At 48.5% G+C, this 15,057-nt stretch overlaps 1 protein-coding gene across 5 annotated transcripts in view; it reads right to left on the bottom strand.

The window, feature by feature from the left end:
- Nucleotides 1-5,497, bottom strand: part of DOCK11 (dedicator of cytokinesis 11) — a 189,785-nt gene extending 184,288 nt beyond the window's left edge. For 4 of the 5 annotated variants that reach the window (XR_003129495.3, XM_025431298.3, XM_025431300.3 and 1 more), the window contains exon 1: nucleotides 5,263-5,496. Coding sequence is in view for 3 of the 5 variants with exons in the window: in XM_025431298.3 (XP_025287083.1) it covers nucleotides 5,263-5,364 (102 nt within the window). In the remaining 2 variants the exon portion in view is untranslated. Of the gene's footprint in view, nucleotides 1-5,262 lie in introns of all 5 variants that reach the window. The other variant, XR_007409530.1, reaches the window with a different exon arrangement.
- Between the last annotated feature and the right edge of the window lie 9,560 nt (nucleotides 5,498-15,057).

Below are 15,057 nucleotides of genomic sequence, written 5' to 3'. Positions count from 1 at the left end.
GCCTAGCTAGGTCTGAGAACTGGAAACGCTTGATCAAGAAGCCCATTGCAACCAGCTTTGCTCCGCTGCGTTAGGTTGTTTGGTCCTATATTAGGTACTTTGCACAAATTCCCCTGGGAAGAGGGAGCAGGACTGTGGGTTTGTTTTCAGGCCTTCCCTAAATGAGAACCTAACACACATTCCAAGCAAAGGTAGATAGTTATGTGCGGTGAGGCAGGGGGACTTAACAGCTGTGGCCACTCTTCAGCCATTCTAGGCTTTTGGAGAGTTTCTCTCTACCAGAGTCCTTAGATGACATCCAGCCGGTGCCAGGCAGGGAAATATCCTGTCTCAAGGGGCTAAAGCCCAGTAACAGCTAGCAACTCTTTCCAGATCCTTCTGCATACAAGGAATTGAGGGTGAGTTGGGTAGCAGCAGGCAAACAGTATTTAAACACCTACCAGGCGACTTTCCCAGGCTGACACAATGCCTCCTCTGAAGGGCAGCCAGAACGCGACAGGTTTACCAAATGCCTTTCCACCGCCACCCACCCCCCAACCCAGGCACCAATAGCTAAAGCCTGAACTGTAACAAAAACACCTTTAAAACTCGGCATTTTAAATGTGTGTATATGTAAACACTTCTCTCTTAATCACACACACTCTCGGGTTATAATATTCCTCCCCAAGCCCCTCCTGGGAAATCTCTGCCAATGGTTAATTCTGTAATTATGTCTTTCCCTCGGCTAAAACTGACCTTCATATAAATACCAAACTTAAAGGAAAATGCAACAACCAGACAATCTCTTTCCCCCGTTGCTTCATTATTTAGTGAATGGAGTCGTGGAAGTAGTAATAACTGAATGAAAGTATGAATACGTGACTACATGCTTTATACAGCCCAGGCCCTCAGACTTTTTCAAACGGTGAGCAAAACTGAACGATGTTAGCAACACGCCAACAAGGGTATAATTGTAAAAAAAAAAAAAAAAAAAAGCAATAATAATCCAAGAAAACAAAACAAAAACAAAACCCCATCTAGGGATCCCTGGGTGGCACAGCGGTTTAGCACCTGCCTTTGGCCCAGGGCGCGATCCTGGAGACCCGGGATCGAGTCCCACGTCGGGCTCCCGGTGCATGGAGCCTGCTTCTCCCTATGCCTGTGTCTCTGCCTCTCTCTCTCTCTCTCTCTCTCTCTCTCTGTGTGTGTGTGTGTGTGACTATCATAAATAAATAAAAGTTAAAAAAAAGATTAAAAAAACCCATCTAAACAGGAAATACTGTATATTTGCTGTATATGTGTTCAGTCAGGGGGGGTTTTCCAAGTTCTGGCAAGAAATACACCAGAGGAAAGCGTGACCTGCCCTGGGAATGGCTCCCTAGTGAAATCTTCCAAATACAGGCATAATTCCTTTTATTCTGCTTCACTTTATCATGCTTTGCTGATGACAGTGTGGTTTACAAATTGAAGGTTTGTTGCCAACTGCATCGAGCAGGTCTACTGGCACCATCTTTCCCCAAAACGTGGGCTCATTTTGGATCTGTGTCGTTCTGGTTACTCCCTGCAATATTTCAAACCTTTTTATTATCGTTGTATTTGCTATGATGATCTGTAATCAGCGACTACATCTCACTGAAAGCCCAGTTGATGGTTCACGATTTTTTTTTAAAAGTGCTTTAGTATTTTTTAATTAAGGCATCTACAAGGTTTTTTAGACGCAATGCTGTTGCACACTTAACAGACTACAGTATGGTGTAAACATAACTTTCCTCTGCACCAGGAAACCAAAAATTGCATTTGACTCGCTTGTGAGGTTCACTGTCCTGTGGTGATCTGGAACGGAACCCTCAGTAGCTCTGAGGGATTTCTGTGTGTGGCTCCATACTGAAGACCTAATGCAAGTGTCGTGGGTTTACAGCAGCAAGTGTAAATCCTACTTCAGCTGTCCCTAATAAACACTTTGGGGCTAAACCAGAAAAGAATCAGAAGTTATGGTGGCAGCTGCAACATGGTCCACTTGCACTCCAGCCGCCCATGGCTTTGCTAACTTTGGTTACTGGCTCTTTGTGTCAGAAAAGCAGGAGCCAAGAGAGAGCCAGCTAGGAGAATCCACTCCACTTAAGGCTCTTTCCTGATTTCTTAATTGACGGAACTGCTTAGAAATAGCATTCACCAAGGTGTTATGAATAATCTACAATCGATCTGGGTCCATCATCTAGGTGTCCTATCAACAAACAAAGACCCAATTCGGGCTGCGACCAATAAAAACAAATGAAGAGGGATCCCTGGGTGGCGCAGCGGTTCGGCGCCTGCATTTGGCCCAGGGCGCGATCCCGGAGACCCGGGATCGAATCCCACATCAGGCTCCCCGTGCATGGAGCCTGCTTCTCCCTCCGCCTGTGTCTCTGCCTCTCTCTCTCTGACTATCATAAATAAATAAAAATTAAAAAAAAAACAAATGAAGAAAATGGCAGCCACATTCACATATAACTGTAAGCACCTAACACTGTGTCTTTTTTTTTTTTTTTATTTATTCATGGGGGGGTGCTCCACGCAGGGAGCCCGATGTGGGACTCAATCCCGAGACTCCAGGATCACGCCCTGAGCTGAAGGTGGTGCTAAACCGCTGAGCCACCCAGGGATCCCCTACTGTGTCCTGAACATAGTAGAGGCTCAATAGATACTCACTGGTTTGGATTCCTAGAATCTGTCCTCCTCCCGCGTCCCTGCCCCGCCGCCAAGTTCCCAAAATCTCAATGTGGATCACATACCAGAGTAGTAAATAAATATTCCTGTGCCTCGCCTGGTAAATATCCATGCACTCGGTCCCAAGTAAACCAGGTTGGCAGCAGCTCCCAGAAAAATCTGCTCCCGCTAAGTTTCTCCTGCTTTGCCACAGAGCCAATGGTAAGGAAGGCGCAGCTGCACCTGTGCTACACAAAATTCTTTTATAAACCTAAAAGCTGGGGCACCTGGGTGGCTCAGTGGTTGTGCAGCTGCCTTTGGGTCAGGCCATGATCCCAGGGTCCTGGGATTGAGTCCCATATCTGGCACCCCGTGGAGACCCTGCTTCTCCCTCTCTCTTTGCCTATGTCTCTGCCTCTCTCTGTGTCTCTCATGAGTAAATAAAATGTTGTTTAAAAAAAAAAAAGCCTGGGGCACCTGGGTGGCTCAGTTCGCTAGGCACCCGACTCATGATTTCTGCTGAGGTCCTGATTTCAGGGTTATGGGATCAAGTCCCCCCATGGAGGGGAGCTCAATAAGGAGTCTGCTGGAGATTCTCTCTTCCTCTGCCCCTCCCTGCTTCTCTCTCTCTCTCTCTCTGAAATAAATAAATCTTTAAAAAATTGAATCAAAAAAAAAAAACTAAAAGCCTTGGCAAGAATGCTAATGTTAACGTTTTTGCTGCTGAGGGTGGCAGGTCGAATGCTGGTCAAATCCCAGGGGAGGTTTGCTGAGGCCCATTTCTTCTCTTGAGACCATCTGTCCACATCACTGGCTCCCTTCGCACCATGCAGTAGAGGGCCAGCTACCCCTGCTCAATCAAGGTTTTTTTCTTTCCTGAATTTAGGAAAGCATTTCCTGTGCTGGGCAGATTGAATCACTTGTTAGCAATCACCCAAGATGAGAGCCCCGGGTATAAATGCCCTGCACACAGCTTGCCTTCCTCTCTAAGCTGGCCGTGATGACAGTCGAGGTTCCAATTTGACCCTAACAGGACCTCTTTCTAAAATCAGTGAGACGTACAATAAGCCAAGTCCATTAAAACAACATTAAAGGTCTGGTTTTAGATCTGCTAAACAGCAGGATTAAACTTTCAAGGGTCCAGCCACGACAGAGAGATTTCTTTAAAGTCACTTGGCTTTGCACAGTTGTAGCTATTAGGGATCAGATCTTTATCTCAAAGGTACATATTTTACCTTTGATCCTCCTCCAGAACTCCCACTAATGTCAACTTTCTCCACTGTAGGGATCAAGCCCCTGGCCTCCCTTTAATGTTGGCTTTATCGCAGATTCTACAAGATCAACAGAAAAATTACAAGGAAAAGCTGTGAAGTTCCCTTCCAATGATAAGTTGTTTTAACAAAAAGAGCCCACACTTAAACAGCGAAATTTAAACACAGCAGACGAGACACTCTAAGGTAGAGGGAAAGGAGACACAGGAACCAACAACAAAAACTCAAAGTAACAAAACAAACACTAATTAACCAGTCTGATGGCTTATTTAGGGTTTGCTCTCTAGCCCAGGAAATTGGCTACCAGAGTGTCTCGAAAACACAAGGGGCCAAGAGCCCGTTAGCACCGTCCGCTTTCCTCCAGCGCCAGACAATCCGGACGAGGCTGAGGGTGCGATGGAGGGCTCCTGGGGGACTCTCCCCGGGAGTCAACACGCTCTCAAGTCCCCAGCCCCCAGCCCCCCACCCCCGCGGCCGTGAGCGCAGGGGCTCTGACCCCCAGGGCCTCCATTCCCGGCCCGGCACACGCCATCGTCCCCCAAACACGGCCCCGTCTCCTGGTCTCCGGAGCGCTCCTAGGTCCCGGGGGACACCCTCGCCCCGTGGCGGGCGACACCGCGCGCACTCGCCCCGGAACCCCGTTGTTTGCAATTCCCTCCCTCCGCCGCAGCAGCCCAGCACCCCTTCGACACCCATCGCCACCCTCTCCCCAGTAGCGGGAGGAAGTCGCTCTGCTTCCTCTGTTCTCACCGCCCGCCCGAGCTTGGGAGCCCGGGGCTTTTTGGGTGGGGTTCTTTTTTTGTGTACACAACGTGTGTGTGTGTGTGTGTGTGTGTGTGTGCGCGCGCGCGCGCGTGCGTGCGTGTGTGTGTGTGTGCGCAAAATGCTCATCGCATCCTTCCGCCGCGGCTGCCTCAGGTGCCCGCAGAAGGGAACGGGGATCTCGTCGCGCCCCGGTCCCCGGCTCTTTGTGCCGGCTCCAGCGCAGCGAGGTCCGCTCCCCGGCTCACAGCGCCGGCCCGGCCCCGCTTCCGAGCCCCCGCCTCCCGCGCAGCCCCCCGAGCCCCCGAGGGCAGCTGGGCGTCCCGCCGGGCGCACGCCTCCGCCGCGCTGTCAGCGGGCGCCGGGACTCGGACCCCGGCCGGCGGCGGCTGGTGCGCAAACTTACTGAAGCGGAGAAAGAGAGCGCGGCGCGCAGCGGGGGCCGCCACCGCCGCCGGCGCCGTTCCAGTCCCCGTCCCCGTCCCCGTCCCCGCGCGCGGAAAGCCAGCCCCGCCGCTCTCGCCCGGAGCGCGTCCCCCGGGGCGCCCGGCGCCCCGCCACTCACCAGCACCACGGAGCCCCGCACGGCCTCCGACACGCTCTGCCGGAGCTCAGCCGCCGTGCCGGGCTTGCTGAGCCGCTTGGTGAATTTGCGCACTTCGGCCATGGCAGCGGCGGGCAGGTCGCGGCGGGCTCACTCACTGGCCCGGGCCGGGGCGGCCACGGCCGCGGCTGCTCCCTCTGTTTACCCGCCGGCCGACCGGCCACATCGCAGCTCGGCGGCGGCGCGGCTCCCGCGGCTCCTCCCTCCGGGCCGCGGCTCCTCCCTCGCCCCCTCCTTCCCTCCTCGGCTCGCCCGCGCGCTCCCCGTCCTGCCCCGCCGCGGGGCCGCTCCCTCCCCTGGAGAGCCCGAGCTCGGCTCCCGCGGGCCCCAGGAGGAGGGTGTGTCCGGCGAGCAAGGGTGTGTGCGGGGGGAGGGCGAGCGGACGGGGGGGGCGAGGGTCACGAGGGAAGAGGGGGGAAGTGGCAACCGCTCGGGCTCCGCCCGCAGCTGATGTTGCTGGTGCAGCCGCATCCGGGAGGGGAGATCAGGCTGCTTCGGGGAGATCGGGGAGATCGGGCGGCTTCATTTGTCGCGCGCACGCGCGCGCGCGTGTGTGTGTGTGTGTGTGTGTGTGTGTCTGGGGTGGTGTAGCGAAATCTCTCCAAGTGTGGGGCGTGTTCTACCCCAGTGCTCCTTTCCCGCCCCGGAGGCTGCGGCGCCTGCAGGAGCGCGGGGGACTGTCGCGTGCGCCCCCCCCCGCCCCCCGCAAGCCCGCGGGGCCGAGGCGGCGAGGGGCTGGGAAGGAACGTGCAGCGACCGCCTATTGTGTGCTCCGCCGGGAGGGGTCGCGCGGCCGTCGGGGGCGGGGGAGAGAGCGTTTCTGGCCGGAGCCGCTCCGCTGGGTCCTCCCCTCCCCCCCCCCGCCCGCACCGCTTTCTGACCTGCAGGGGTCCTGCGCCCTGGAGTGGGCGACCCCGGGAGGAAGGAAGGAGCCGGCTTCGGGGAGTGGAAACTCGCCGCGGCTGCACCCCCTCCACCCCACCCCCACGAGGGCTGGGGAGAGCCGGGTGGCGGGGCCTGAGCCTGTGGCAGGTTGTCTAGTTCTGCACTGGCCGTGCGCTGGGGTGGGGTGGGGTTGGTATTGGGAAGGCCATCGCCTGGAGTCTGGGGGACCGACCCGTCCTCCAGAAGCCTTCACGTGTGCCCAGCTGTCACCTCTCCATCTCCTACTCCTTTCCTTATCCTCTTCACCTAACGAGAAATTCTTTTCCAAGAATAAAAGAACATCTAACTAGACGTAAAACAAACATGCTTAAGACAAATAAGGATGGGAATCTCGGAATACTAGGGACCCGGAAAAAGCTCCCCAGCTGTAAAGTGAGAAGCCCCACTGACCTTGGCAATGTTCTGTCTGGTTACTTCATGTGTTGAGAGTTTGAAAATGACCAACAGTTTCTGGGGTACCATGGCAGATGTCCCAAGAAGGTTCCTACCACTGCCTTGGGGCACTTGCCTCACTTTTCCCAACTTCAGAGACCAAGCAGTGACACCTACATAAAGTACTTTGTTATGAAAACAAGGACATGGATGATGGTTTCCAGGAACCCAGAATAGGCCAAGTCTCTTAGCACCAAATCTATTCCAGCAGCCATCCCATTGGTCCCAATAAAGCACAGACTGAGGGTCCAATGGGGCTTGGTACCTGGAAGTCCTAGAAAGGTAGAGGCTTTGGGGACATCTGGTGGCTCAGTGGTCGAGGGGATGCCTTGGGCTCAGGGCGTGATCCCCGGGGTCCTGGGATCGAGTCCTGCATCAGGTTCCCTGTGAGGAGCCTGCTTCTCCCTCTGCCTATGTCTCTGCCTCTCTCTGTGTGTGTCCCTCATAAATAAATAAATAAATAAAATCTTTATTTTAAAAAAGCTGGAGGCTTTGTATCAGCAATCTGAGCTTTCCACAGTGGATGTTTATAAAATGTGCTCACTCTTGAATGCAGGTAGATCAGCGGGACGTCATGCCCTACAGCCATAACTTTCTCTTTGCTAAAAGCCCAGTTTTGCTTTGGGTGTAGGGCCAAGTCACAGGGCTTGGAGAAGACAGGCCCAGCTCCCGATGAATCATGATTGGTTTAAAAAAAATCACATTCATCTCACTTTCTTTTACTACAGGAATGGTCTTTTTTTAAAGATTTTGTTTATTTATTCATGAGAGACACACAGAGAGAGAGAGGCAGAGACTCAGGCAGAGGGAGAAGCAGGCTCCATGCAGGGAACGCGATGTGGGACTCCATCCTGGTACTCCAGGATCACACCCCAGCTGGAAGGCAGGCACCAAACTGCTGAGCCACCCAGGGATCCCCTCACACTGCTCTTTTATATTCCTTTGGCCGAAACTGAATGGGAGTCAAGACCATTCCTATAGGGACACCTGGGTGGCCTTCAACTCAGGGCGTGATCCTGGAGTACCAGGATGCAGTCCCACATGGTGTTCCCTGCATGGAGCCTGCTTCTCCCTCTGCCTGTGTCTCTGCCTCTCTCTCTCTCTCTCTCTGTCTTTCATGAATAAATAAATAAAATCTTTTAAATAAACAAACAAATAAATAAATAATAAATAAGCAAGCAAGCAGCGATGTGAGACGAAAGCTCCTGAGAAAGTATTTCCCCCTTGATAAAAAGGGATGGGTTAGGAGACCTCTGTCCCCTTTTCTTCCTGAGGGATGTTTTCTTGAAATGCATCTGCTCTTGACAGGCTTTTTACAACCTTGAGGGAAGGCCAGAGGAAAGGCTAAAATGACCGCAGAGAAGCCAATCCACAATCTGGATGGCACTGACCATTTAACTCTCCCTAATCCTGCCCACCACCTGATTTCCTTTGTAGGCGATAAAACTCAAAAAAGTTGCAACTTTTAGTTGAAATTCTGTTACTTTTCAGCCACAATACTACATGCTGTAGCCACTGAAAGTGCGCAGAATTGAAAAAGATAAGCCATGTCCCTCTTCTGCTGCCACTTCTGTTCTACGGCAAGCAAATGGACTCGTGAACTTCAGAAAGAGATGAATAGTACGCGAGGATTAAGGTGACCTGCTAGAGAGGAAGGGAGTTGGGGGAGCTCCTTTAGAAGGAGATGGTCAAGGAAGGCCTCTTTGGGGAAATGAAAACAGAGGTGAGTGCTGATGGAAAAGAAGCAGCCACCAGAGATCAGCACGTAGAGCCCTCCAGGTAGAAGAGACTACAGGTACAAGGCCCGGAGAAGGGAGCTGACTCAGTGCATTGAAAGGCAGAAAAAAAGGCCAGCGTGGCTGGAGCATTGAAGGAAGAGAAGTGCTAGGAGATGCAGCATGACAAGTAGGCAGCTTCTCCAGGACCTTGTGGAGCCGTCAGGAGCATTTGTCACACCGATGGTGCACAAACACCATCTGGTCCTCTCGCGGGCTCCACACCCATTCCTGAGGCCCGAGATTTCACCGGGTGCTTCAGAGCTTCTGTTGAGTTACATAAACGTTGAGCACTGAGCTATGCACTGAGGGAGGGCGAGGGAGGAATTCAAGTTAAATTTAAAAAGTCTAGTAAAAGTTGTTTTGTTTTGGTTTTTAGCACATTATTTTGCTGGTTTTTTGTCACTGGACTTGAACATTTTGCTCTGTAGCTCAAGAGCTTCTCCTGAGGGAAATATATGAAAGCAGTGGGTTGCGTACAAGATCATCCTGGCTAATGCTGTTTGTTTGTTTGTTTGTTTGTTTTTTAACTCGAGTTAATTAACATATAGTGTAGGATTGGTTTCAGGAGTAGAATTTGACGATTCATCCCTCACCTATGCCACCCAGTGCTCATCCCAACAAGAATGTACTTATGATACAAGGTAGTATGTGGTAAAGACCATGCTTGAGGTAAAGAGGCAGGTGAGATCACATCCAATTAGGATCTATGGAAGGCTCCTTGAAGGAGGAGGTGTTTGATCTGGACCTTGAGGATGAGGAGGATTTGGAAATAACTACTCACATAGTGAAGGGAAATTGTAGAGGCAATCCTAAAGCTTCCAATAGGGCATTATACTGGGTGATCTCTTTTCCAAACTTATTAAATATCTTCAGTTTCGGGGCGCCTGGGTGGCTCAGTCAGCTAAACGTCTGACTCTTAATTTTGGCTCAGGTCATGATCTCAGGGTAGTGAGATGGAGCCCCCTCACCCCACCCCAGTTGGGCTCCATGCTCAGCAGGGAGTCTGCTTAATTCTCTCCTTCTGCCCCTCCCCCCAGCTCTCTCAGTCTCTCTCTAAAATAAATAAATAAAATCATAAAACAATATAAAACAAATTTATCTATCCTAATTGAACCCAAAATTCCAGTACTAGAAATGCCTTTGAGCCCTTTAACCTAAAAATTCCACACCTATGAATTCATGCCAAAAACTCTCACAGGTGAACTGAGATGCTCATTGTATCAGTGTTTGTAATAGCAAAGTATTAGAAACAACTGAAATATCCATCCGGAAGGGACAGCTTTATCCTCAATCCCTAGACCAGTGCCTGGCATGTAGTAGGTGCTCAAAAAATATTTGTTGAGTGAATGAATAGGCATACATAATTCATTCATACTAAGGAATTTTCTACAGTTATCTAAAGAATGAGGTATATATGTATGTCCTTACATGGAAAAAGCTCCAAAAATATTTATAAAATGCAAGTTGCAGAGGAGGCACCTGGCTGGCTCAGTTGATAGAGCATGTGATTCTTGATCTCTGGGCCTTGAGTTTGAGCCGCATATTGGGTGTAGAGAGTACTTTAAAAAGTTACAGAATAATTCTATTTGTGAAAAAATATATATACACAAAGGAGTGCCTGGCTGGCTCAGTCAGTAGAGCATGTGACTCTTGATCTCAGGGTTATAAGTTCTAGCCACAAGTTGGGTGTAGAGATTACTTAAAAATAAAATCTTACAAAAAATAGTATCTGTGCGTGTGTAACTATGTTCCCGTACATCAGCTAACAGTGGGGGCCTCACAGGTAGAAAGTGCGAGTGAAGGGCAAAGGGCGAAGGGACTTTCACATTTAAACATTTAAATGCTGCAGACCCCCAAATTTGTATTCCTGGCTTCAACCACCTGACTTGTATATCCAATTCATCATCCAAACTTGGATGTCTCATTGGTATCTAAAGTTGAGCATGCCCCAAGCCTAACTCCTATTATTCCTCCACAAATCTACCCCTTCTATAATTTCTTCTCAGTATATCATAGTTCTTTACAAGTTGTTTAGGTCAAAAAACCTTAGAGTCATCTCTTACATTTCTTACACACCCTGAATCCAACCCAATAGCAAATCCTGTTGACTCTGCCTTCAAAGTACATCCAAGATTCAACCACGTGTCCTCACCTCTACCAATACCACCCTAGTCCCAGCTACCAGCATCTCTTGCCTACATTATTTTAACAGTGTCTCAACTGGCCCCTCTGCATTCTCCCAGTCTCCCCCTAGAGTCTATTTGTAACATACCAGTTGGTGATTCTAATCAACCCCTCTGATCAGTCTGTACTTAGAATGGCCTACGAGATCCAATATCTTGGTTATCTCTTGCCATGCAACAGATTACCCTGAAATTGAGCAGCTTAAAACGACATACACATCATATCCCACGGTTTCTGTGGATCAGGAGTCTGAGTATTGCTTAGCTGGGCCTCCAGGTGAGGGTCTGTCACTAGGTTGTGATCAAGGAGGGTTTCTAGGATCTCTCACAAGGCTATAATCAGGGTTTCAGTTGAGACTTCACTCATCTCAAGGTTCATGTGGGTCACGATCTGCTGCCAGGCTTGCTCAGTGGTTGTTGGCAGGATCTGGATCCTTACAGATTGCTGGACTGAGGACCTCGGTTCCTTACCACATGGCTTCTCCATTAAGCAATTCATAACATCGCAGCTGGCTTCATCGAAGTGAACACACCAGACAGTGACAGACTACCAGCATGTAGAAGCCAGAGTCTTAGAAAAATATATTTATTTGAGAGGGAGAGAGAGAAAGAGCACGCACGCGCGCGTGCGCACACACACACACACACACACACACACGTGAGGAGAGGGAGAGGGAGAGAATCTCAAGCAGACTCCCCACTGAGTGCAGAGCCCCATGACCTGAGTGGAAATGAAGAGTAGGACACTTGGGGCACCTGAGCGGTTCAGTCCTTCAGGCGCCTGACTCTTGATTTCCACTCAGGTCTTGATCTCACGGTTATGGGATTGAGCCCTGCATGGGGCTCTGTGCTCCACTAGGAGTATGCTTGAGATTCTTTATCTCCCTCTTCCTCTGCCCCTCCCCAGTGTGTGCTCTCACTCTCTCTCTAAAATAAATAAATAAATCTTTAAAAAAAAACGGGGGGTACCTGGGAGGCTCAGATGGTTAAGCATCTGCCTTTGGCTCAGGTCATGATCTCCAGGTCCTGGAATCAAGCCCTGCATTGGGCTCCCTGCTCAGTGGGAAGTTTGCTTCTCCTTCTCCCTCTGTTTCTCACCACCCCTTCTCTCTTTCTCTTTCCTATAAATAAAGAAATAAAAATAAAAATAAAGAAATAAAATCTTTAAAAAAAAATCACAGAAAGTGCCAAGACCATTCAATGGGGAAAAAAATAGTCTGTTTACCAAATGGTTCTGGACAACCAGATTTCCATATGCAAAAGAATGAAATTGGTCCCCTACCTCACTCCACATATAAAAATTAACTTAAAATAAATTGATGATCTAATTATAAGAGCTAAAGCAATAAGACTCCTAGAAAAGGGACACCTGGGTGGCTCAGCGGTTAAGCATCTGCCTTTGGCTCAGGGCATGATCCTGGGATTGAGCCCTGCATCAAGCTCCCTGTTCAGCAGAGCTTCCTTCTCCTTCTCCCTCACCCTGCTTCCTTCCCTGCTGCTCGTGCTCTCTCCCTCACTTGCACTTTCTTTCTCAAATAAATAAACAAAATATTTTTTAAAACAACCAGATAGAATTACCATATGCTCAAGCAATTCCAATCCCAGGTATATGTCCAAGAGAAATAAAAGCAAATGTCATAAGGATACTTGTTTTTTTTTAAAAAAAAAAGATTTTACTTCTTTATTCATGAGAGACACAGAGAGAAAGAGAGGCAGAGACACAGGCAGGGGGAGAAACAGGCTCCATGTAGGGAGATCAATGCGGTACTCCATCTCGGGTCTCCAGGATCACGCCCCGGGCCAAAGGCAGGCGCTAAACCGCTGAGCCACCCAGGGATCCCCTCATATGGGTACTTGTACAAGAATGTTTGGAGCAGCATTTTTTCTAATAGCCAAAGGATGGAAATAACCCAAATGTCCATCAGTAGGTAAACAGCTAAAAAAAATATGGTATAGCCACATAGTGAAATATTTTCAGCCATAAAAAGGAATGAATTCCTGCTACATGTTATACCTTGGATGAGCCTTGAAAAAATTGTGCTAAATGAAAGAAGCCAGACACAAAAGATGAACTATTATACGATTCCTTTTATATGAAATGCCCAGAAAAGGCAAACTTTTTGAGGCAGAAGAGAGTAGGGGTTGCCAGGACTGGCAGAAAAGGAAATAGGTTGGAATTCCTTAGTGGGTATGAGGTGTTCTTCTGGGGTGATGAAAAAGTTTTGCAACTAGAGAGAGGTGGTGGTGAATGTACCAAATTGGACATTTAACTGTAGAATATTATTCAAACTTGGGAGACCTGGGCGGCTCAGGGGTTGAGCATCTGCCTTTGGTTCAGGTCGGGATCCTGGGGTCCTGGGATCGAGTCCCACATCAGGCTCCTTGCGGGGAGGCTGCTTCTCCCTCTGCCTGTGTCTCTGCCTCTCTCTGTGTGTCTCTCATGAATAAATAAATAACATCTTTTTAAAAAGTTTAAAAAGGTATTATTCAACCTTAAAAAAGAAGGGAATCCTATCACCTACTATAATGGATATGGATGAACCTCAACACATGATGTGGAGTGAAATAAGCCAGCCACAAAAAAACAATGGCTATATGACTCTACTCATTTGAGACATACATCTATAGTGGTCAAAATTTTGGGAACAAAAAGTAGAAAGGTGGTTGTCAGGGGCTGAGAAGTGAGGGGGAAGAAATGGAGACTTGTTCAGTGTGTATGGAGTTTCAATTTTGCTAGATGAAAAAGTTCTAGAAACCTGTTTCACAACAATGAGAATATAATTAACACTGCTGAACGGTACATGTAAAAATGGTTAAGAGGATAAATTTTATATTATGTGCCCTTTATCACAACTGATTTATTTTTTTCTGAAATAGGCTCCATGCCCAACATGGGGCTTGAACTCAATGATCCTGAGATCAAGAGTCATGGCGATCCCTGGGTGAGTCAGCGGTTTAGCACCTGCCTTCAGCCCAGGGCATGATCCTGGAGACCCGGGATTGAGTCCCAAGTCAGGCTCCCTGCATGGAGCCTGCTTCTCCCTCTGCCTGTGTCTCTGCCTCTCTCTCTCTCTCTCTCTCTCTCTCTCTCTGTGTGTCTCTCATGAATAAATAAATAAAATCTTTAAAAAAAAAGGAGTCACATGTTCTACTGACTGAGCCAGCTAGGCTCCCCTCACAAATAATTTTTTAATTTAAAAATTGATTAATTGTATGTTATATAAATAACATAAAATAAATAAAAAATAGCACATCAAAAAGAAGAAGGAGGAGGAGGAAGAGAAGGAGATGGTGGGGAGTGGCAGGTGAAACAAGACTAGCAAAAAGTCACTATCTGTTGAAGCTGGGTGATGGGTACATGAGGATTCATTATACTATTCTTTCTGCCTTTCTGCATATTGTGTATAAAATTTTCCATAATTAAAAATAGAGAAATTGAGGGGTGCCTGGGTGGCTCAGTTGGTTAAGCATCCGACTTGATTTCAACTCGAGTCATGATCTCAGAGTCGTGAGATGGAGCCCCGCATGGGGCTCCACGCTCAGGGCAGAGTCAGCTTGGGATTCTCTCTCTGCCTCTGTTCCTCCTCCTGTACACACACACACACACACACACACACACACTCTCTCTCTCTCTCTCAAATAAATAAATAAGATCTTTTTTTAAAAATAGAGAAATTGTGCTTGTAAAACTGTAGCAATATAATACATATTATCTGTTTTCAGAAATTTCCTTAGTCTGAAAGTCTAAAATCAATCATACCCTGATAAACCAGTTGTGTGTGCTGGTTTGGAGTGACCACGATGGCTAAATAAATAAATAATAAATAGGTTGATAAGGAAGCCAGAGAGCATTGGGAAGAATGATGTCTAAGGTAACATATTCATATAGTTGTTCTGATTATGCGATAATCTGCCTTTTAAAAATGGCTTGCTGTGTCCAGAAACTACTGAAAGTTCATGGAAGATCACCAGGAGAATGAAAACACGATAGCCAGGGAATTAATGCATAGGCAGCATTTATCAACTAAACATCGTACTGAAATATATGGTCCTCCCCGGTGACTGCAGTTTTCGTGACATTCAGAAATATTTATTAAATACATGCACCACCAGGGCTGCCATACCGAGCAATTCTAGAGAATACCAATCACATCCTAAATCACATGAATGGCACCCCCCTTGGAGATATGTAGGGACAGTCTGTTCAGCTGTCTGCAAGTGGCCTTGTGCTGTATCCACTCATTCTTCTCACTCCCCAGGGATACCAGGGTTGAGAGAAAAATTATGAGCAAACAAACAAAATAAACCAAAACCAGAGACTTATGGGGCTTCATAAGGTCTGAATCTCACCAAGGCAGAGTTATAGTAATCCTGGGGTCCCAGGATCGAGTCCCACGTTGGGCTCCCTGCATGGAGCC

Source organism: Canis lupus, chromosome X (assembly GCF_003254725.2).
Source record: "Canis lupus dingo isolate Sandy chromosome X, ASM325472v2, whole genome shotgun sequence".
Classification (NCBI taxonomy): Eukaryota; Metazoa; Chordata; class Mammalia; order Carnivora; family Canidae; genus Canis; species Canis lupus.
Note: the sequence above shows the minus strand (reverse complement) of the source record. Positions and strands in the feature narration are given on the sequence as shown.